This window comes from Octopus sinensis, linkage group LG18 (assembly GCF_006345805.1).
Source record: "Octopus sinensis linkage group LG18, ASM634580v1, whole genome shotgun sequence".
Taxonomy (NCBI): domain Eukaryota; kingdom Metazoa; phylum Mollusca; class Cephalopoda; order Octopoda; family Octopodidae; genus Octopus; species Octopus sinensis.
In genome coordinates this window covers 5,205,792-5,213,291 of record NC_043014.1, presented here as the reverse complement: position 1 = coordinate 5,213,291, position 7,500 = coordinate 5,205,792, and the positions used below count along the sequence as shown (strand labels likewise).

At 40.4% G+C, this 7,500-nt stretch overlaps 1 protein-coding gene across 1 annotated transcript in view; it reads right to left on the bottom strand.

Annotated features, from left to right (window-relative positions):
* Positions 1 to 210: 210 nt before the first annotated feature.
* The window catches only part of LOC118767024 (short-chain collagen C4-like), a 32,281-nt gene continuing 24,991 nt past the window's right edge, over positions 211 to 7,500 (bottom strand). The window contains exon 4 of the mRNA XM_036510930.1: positions 211 to 722. Coding sequence (XP_036366823.1) covers positions 223 to 722 — 500 coding nt within the window. The 3' untranslated portion in view covers positions 211 to 222. The remainder of the gene's footprint in view (positions 723 to 7,500) is intronic.

Below are 7,500 nucleotides of genomic sequence, written 5' to 3'. Positions count from 1 at the left end.
AATCATTTCGACAGATTTAGATTTTTCTTGTTTTTGAGGATATTTCTGGCATTCTACGTCGCCTCTTTTGTATTGTTTGAATATCTTCTGTAAACTAGTACAACAGTTTATTGTAACGATAGACATACTTTAAAGAAAATATTAGGTAACACAATTAAAATTTTATGTTATTTCATGTAATTCACAGACATATTTTTATATGGAACCGAATTTAATTTCTATTCAATATTTACTGCACACAACGCAGGTTAATTCTTGACCATCGACATACGGTGGACATGGCAATGAACCACAAGAAGCCTGAACGAAATATAATAAAGCTCCATTTTCGTCTCTGTAACCAGCTGGATCAGCTTCTGGTGCATAATCTACACACACATATTCATGTCTGCCCTTATGCCCGAAATAACCGGACATCAAATATCCCGAATACTCAGCTGTCCAACCAGGGTAACACTTTGTCCTGGCTGGTAACATCATAACAACAGCAGGTCGTCGTGTCAAACAGACAGCGCACGGAACGTTGTGATCATGAAGTGATTTAGCATTAGCAAAAGAATAGAGTTTATTTGTTGGGTATAAATCTAATTGATATTCACTGCCATAAATGTGACCACCTTTTTCTTCTCCTGTAGTATAATTGGCCCAAATGGGGTCGTTAGGTAGACATAAGAGATTACTTCCGCCACCTGTATGATCGAACCATTGTCCACCAGCCACACCTAGAATTGGTAAGAATAAATCAAATAAAAAAGATAAGAGGAAAAATTATATATGAAATAATGGAAACATTCATAACAGTTTGACCCTTAAAAGAAGTCATGTTTAGTCACGTGAGAACGAATTGTTGTGTATATGTTAGTGTTTATTTGAGTGTAAGCTGTGTGTTGCTGTATGGGAGTGCGCATGTTTTCGCAGCTGTGCCTTTCTCTCTCTGTTCATGTATATATATATATATATATATATATATATATATATATATATATATATGTATATATATATATAGTTAATCCAAGCATAAAAACACAAAGAGAAAGCACAATATTGCGAGGACTTGGAACAACAATAGTGTTATTGGACGCCCATGAAAGAAGGAAAGAATGAGGGTTTATCGTTTCGAGCGGAGCTCTTCGTCAGAATCATAAGAAAAGGAAAGATCCAAAGAAGGGTAAACGGAGGGAAAAAAATCGCCAACGGTACTCAGGCGGTCACATTTTAAATGAATATATATATATATATATATATATGTGTGTGTGTGTGTGTGTGTGTGTGTGAGTGTGTGTTTACGAGTCAGTATTTGTGGTTGTGATGTGTATTGCATGGGTGATGTGTATTGCATGGGGTGTGTGGATGTCAATAAACGGAGAAAGGAAAGGGATTTTGTGACGCATGTGGTCGTGATTTCCCGACATGGAAAAGATGTCGTTCACGTTTGAACGGGAAAATTGTTGGTGATGGGAATTGCATGTGGTTTGAGTAGAACAATACGAGAGAAGGTGAGATGCAGAGACCTGGTGGGTAAGAGGGGATGAAATACTGTTTAGCCGACCATACGGGTGTGACTGGCTACATCCAACGGTTTGTCTCGGACGAGTCAGGCCTACCACGAGACGGGCCTACCACTTACTATAATATTATGATCACACAGATTTTATTTCATGCAAAGCATGAACTAAGGTGGGGTGAATTTTGAAGCTCATTGATGGCGTAGTGCTTAAGATGAATGGAGAGCGGAGTGGGCGACCGATAAAGGTTACGTATAGGGTTTATAGGGAGCAGATTCACAAAGGATGCGACGTCGGTTGGAGAAGATGTGGAAAGCAGTAGCTTTGAATTGGAGGTGCCGGCGTTACCTTACAAAGATATACTGGACAATTAATGAGGGGAGGTAACGCATGGAAACAGAAAGGTTTGAGGGATAGTACGATTTCGGTAAGGCGGAGAAGAATAGAAGTACAATATGTACTCACTTGGGTTCTCTCAGTGGTACTTGGTCCCTCCATATTTTGCATAATACATACCGCCCTTAGCTTTATTCATTAGTTACAGTGTATGGTTTGTCCAGTCCACATTGTACATTCTCCGTTCATTTCATTAACCATATACATTCATTCATCAGTTCTAAGAGACATTGTTCAATGTAGTCTATAACGACAATCAATAGACACTCTAGTTAATGATAGTCAAGTGGCCACTTTTCAGCTCTGGTCACTCACGTACAATACCACCATCCGTAGCCAGTACACTTGATCACCAGTTAGCAGCCTCGGTATTTGATATCTACACTCCATACAAGTCAGCCAGGAGTCCTTGATCGCTACACTGGATTCCAGTCTAGTCCCTATCTATAATTTAACGTAGAATTATCTATATTCTGTAGTTAGACAACAACATTTTCACCTGGTCCATAGTAGACAACATTTAAATTCTGAATTGACAAAATACCTAGAAAGGAGTAAGCAGTCTTGTGCAGTCTCTATAGGGTATCGTTTGAAACGTGATATATCACATGATTTGCTTGAGTGTGCGTGCGTGCGTGTCCGTGTGAGAAACGGAAAGAGAGGGGGCGACAGAAAGAGAAAATGGGAGGAATAAAAAGAGAAGAAGAGAAAGATAAAGAGAGAAAGAGTGAACAGAAGTATAGTTTATACTAACCGTCATATACAAGGTTTGAATAAGGAGGACAAGTTGTTCTGCCCCACCGGGTATACAATGATCCGGGACCAGGTTCTGTGAAATTTAAAATGAAACAATTAAGTATAAAACAAAGAATTCTTGAATCCTATACAAAGGAAGTTGTTGGCTTAGAAGGAATTGATAGAGAGGAGAGAAATTTAGAATTTAAGACAAAAAGAATTGGTGAATGAATGAAAATCAGAATGAAAGAAGTAAATGATTCGCTAAGAATAAATTTTAAACGAAGAAAATTAGTCATTTGTCTATTGAGCCTGTTGTTGACGTTGATGTCAACGAATTGAGAGATTAATCTCAGAATATCAGAATGTTTATTTGTCTCCTTAAGAACAGATGTTTGTTTTGTAGTTGAACTTGGATGTGAGTACATATATATATTTGTGACCATAAAAATGATAAAGTTCTCCTTTTATAGATATGTTGGCCATATTATCAATTCTTGGCACCTGATTGGTCAATTACAAATATCAGCTTGGTGTTAGGGCGCGAAGAGAGTCCGTTTCCTGCCAGAAGACTAGTATGGCCACCCCATTAAGGTGTGTGACGCCATTCCACCCAATCAATACTTCTTGCGGTTATCAGCGCCAAAGTGTGCACGGAAGTCTCCTTGTAAGACAAATGACTTTACCCCAAATATATCCAAAGCTGCATCCCACTTCCGCCTGTGCTGACATAGTTGGCACCACACCTGCACGGTGGAGTTTCCAACCTACTTCCAAGTGTACGCCTCCGAAGTAACGAAGCTTTCTTGAGGAGACACCGATTATATATAACAGGCAGCGTTTTGTCTCGTCCGGTTTTGACAGTCTAATTCTCAATTATGAACTGTTGATCCCTTCTGGAACTGCTTCGGGGTCCTGGAACACGCATATTTTGTATTTCCTTCCAATGCATCACAGATTAAGTTTGGTGGAGACTGATATATATTTCCCGAATCGACACCTCCACTCATGACCCGGAGGTAACTGCTTTGATCCCTCTCGATGGATGACGGGGTATGGCTATTCCTTGGAGCCCTTTTCGTACTGTAAGTATATGCAGCAAACAGCGAGGTCAAATACAAATCCTTCCTAAGCAAATTCACCTCAGCTTCAGATATATTTGGGGTAAAGTCATTTGTCCTGCAAGGAGACTTCAGTCCACACCTTGGCACTGATAACCGTGGAAGGAATGTCGTCAGTGAACTTAATGGGGAGGTCATAGCAGCTTTCTGTGCAGGATACACACTCTCCTCTCCATGGTATAGATATTATTTTAAGACAGGGATATTTATAAGGGTGCCTGGTATAGAAATACTTGGTGACAGAGGTTTCTGATAGAGTTCGGTCATCTTTCATTCTTTGCTGAACGTACGGGTAACAGGAAGGGGTGGAGTTGTCAATTCGTCACTACCTAAATGTCTAAAAACCTGAAAATTCCTGCAGTCTGCCGAACATTGGAAATTGGTAAGTCCAGTGCGACCTACAGAATACAGTTGGAAGCCGCAGTGGAGACTTTTGCATCCAAATTTAGAGTGACTCTCCTGAATGAACTTGGACATCGAAATGTATTCCTGATTGTATAATATTTTCGGCAGGTTCTTCTTCGGTTGAACGCTTATTTGAGCTCAATTCAATTAAAAGTGGTAAAACTGCTGGTGAAAAGCACGGTCGGCTTGATAGTTTAGAAAACTTAAATACAGATGGTATTCTCTGAGTGACCCATGTATGCTAGGTGGATGGGACCTCTCGAAAAAACACCAAGGCAATGGTAATATGGGGAGACAATCAACAATCACAATTTTTTCAAACGGAGACCAAAGAGTGTTCTAATTATAGAAAAGTCTACACTAGATGTCAGGAAAAGTTATGTAGGGAAATTGTCGTGTCCGGGACGCAGTACATCCGACAAGAGAGTCGTTCAAAGACAGATCTTCCAGCAAACAGTGAAGCATTTCCAGTAGGAATACGCTGTAAACCACGAAAAGGCACACGATCACGTGCCCTGGGGCATGTTGTGGATGGTTTACCATGAAGGTGAGTTTATTGGGCAAATATTTGTCGCCATAAAATAATTATATGGATGTTCAAATGATTGTATTTATGTAAATGTCGAAAAATTTCAACGTGAAGGTTTCCCTTAGTTGAAGTGTGCATTGTTAGCGCTCCTTCTCACATTCTTTTTGTGATCTGGTTGAATATGCGCAGCCATTGTGGTGGAGGTATCCCAATTCCTCTCTACGTGATCGGTCGACTGGTATTTGTGGACGACATGCTGCTACCTGATTCGTCTGATGGTCACCAACAACCTGCATTGAATGGGTTAGCTGCCGTGTAACCCAAGGTAGGATTGACAAATATGCAATGTGTTGGAAAGTGGAACATCATTATTTCGTGTCTCTATTCACGAATGATTAGAAGCACAAGAGTGGACAGATTACTGAATTGTAGATATAAACGCAGTGAAGCGCCAGCTCGGGCATTTGATTCTCAAATGAAGAGGGCATTCCATGCTTTTCGTATGCAAGCCGGCGTGGCTCGCTCTGAGCACTCCAATTTTTTCACAGTGAACGTACCGGCCGCCTCGGACACTCGGCGAAGAGCACACTCGGGGGCACCGTGCGTGCAGAAACAATTCTCGACGTAGCACTGCAGATATACTCATATATACACAATAAATGCCATAGTATAATGAATAACATTTTATTTAGGAAATTATTGTAAAGTAGAACATATTTCGAAAGAAATTCAGGTAAGTGTCTTAGTATATATTATTGTGGACATATGGATAGTAATGTGGAACTAATTCAAAGTTGGTGAAATTATAAATCATTGGTTAAGGAGACACGGGTAAAAGACTTTAGCCATAAAATTATTTCTTACTTGGTGTGTCATCGGGTTTATCGTCGAGAGATTTCTTGGAGATGAAACGGTTCTGTGAAAAAATAGAAATAGGATCATATAAATAGAACTTCAGGGAATTTATTATCGTTTAGAACTTAAAACAATGCAATAGATGACAACATATTCGGACAGGTATCATTGCCGGCAATACCATCTCAACCCTTTAGGAATCTTCTAGAAGGTGCTTCAATCCAGGCAAAGGATTTTCTGAACAATATCAGACAATACAAATATGCATTTCAAATGACATCGTTTAGTGAATCTAAGAAAATAGATAAACATGAATTTACGCCGACGTCAAAGTTCAAGGGCAAGTCAATCCCCTCATTGGTTCCCTGGTAACCGCGAATGAACAACCACAGTTCCTCCAAATTTGCTCTATTAGTGATGTATGACAACAAACCCGACGTGAGGTGTCAAAATTTCCGATGATGGGTCGTGTTAGACACAGCGCACACTGCTGCAAAGGAGAGTATATCCACTGACAGCTTTACGGTGCGTTCAAAAATCACACAAACCCCAGCTCAAATTTTGCATGACAGGTTAGGGCCTGAAACACTCCAAACGGACGCATAGCATGTTGCTTAGTCGAATTAGCCCAGCATTTACTCTACAAATGTTTTGCTGTAAATGTTGCACTTTCCCATATCACCTGTTTCAAAATGACTGGAATATATTATATACCAACTTTGCCATTTTAATCCCCAGCAATGCCGGGTATGTCTGCTTGTACACACACACAAACACACACACACACACACACACACACATTTCTACACACACACACACAAATATATATATATATATATATATATATATGTACATGTATAAATATAGTTAAATTTAATCCAAACAAAAAAGCACAAAGAAACACATCAACGCGTGGACGTGGAACAAATATAGTATTATTGGACGCTCAGGAAAAAAAGGAAAGAAGGAGGGTTTAACGTTTCGGGTGAGACTCTTCGTCGGAAACATACGAGAAGGAAAGATCCAGAGGAGAGAAGACAGAGGGAAAAGAATCGCCAACAGTACACCCGCGGTCACATTTTGAATGACCGGAAGGAAATGGGTGAAGAAAAGTACTTTCAAAGACAGGAGAGAGGTAGAGGAGGAGGAATGTGTGTGTAAGTGTGGATAAGAGCGTGCGCGGAGGTCTGCGTGTTCGTGTGTGTGTATGTGTGTATGTATACAATAATGACAAGTTTGTGTGTGCATGTGTGTGTATAAGTGTGTGTGGTTGTGGCTGTTAAACTTTGCGTGTTGTAGGGCTAGTAGTGTTAAGGTCAAGGAAGAAGGAATTGGGCGTGGCTCTTTTTGTCTCTACCACAGGTCAAGTAGTAGGTACTGCTAGTTTGAAGTATGTGTGTGTGTGCGTGTATGTATATGTATCGTGTGTGTGTTTTGTTTGTAGTGTGTGTGTGTGCATGTGTGTGTGTTCGTGTGTGTAGGCGTAGAGTTAGGGTGTGTGGGGAATAACTGTGCTTTACATAGTGTATGTGTGCGTGTGTTTGTATGTGTGTATGTGTGCAATGATGACACGTGTGTGTGTGTGTGTAGAGTTTGGGTGTGTGGCGAATAACTTTGCGTCTGTGTGTATACATGTATGTATAATTGTGTGCGTGTATGTATAATTGTGTGCCGTGTGTATGGGATGTATGTGTGGGTTCATTTGTGTGTGTGTGTGTATGTATGTGCGTGCATCTCGTATGTGCGTGTAGTTGTGTGTGCGTGTACATGTGCGTTTGTATGTGTGTGTGTGTAAGCGTATATGGGTGTATATACGTGTATCCGTGGGGTTGTGAGTTTTCGGTGTGTGCATTCGTGTGCGTGTGTGCATTTGCGTGCCAATGTTTTGCGTGCGTGAGTGTGTCTGTATCTATATGTGTATACGTATGTGTATGTGTATGTGTGCGCGTGTAGG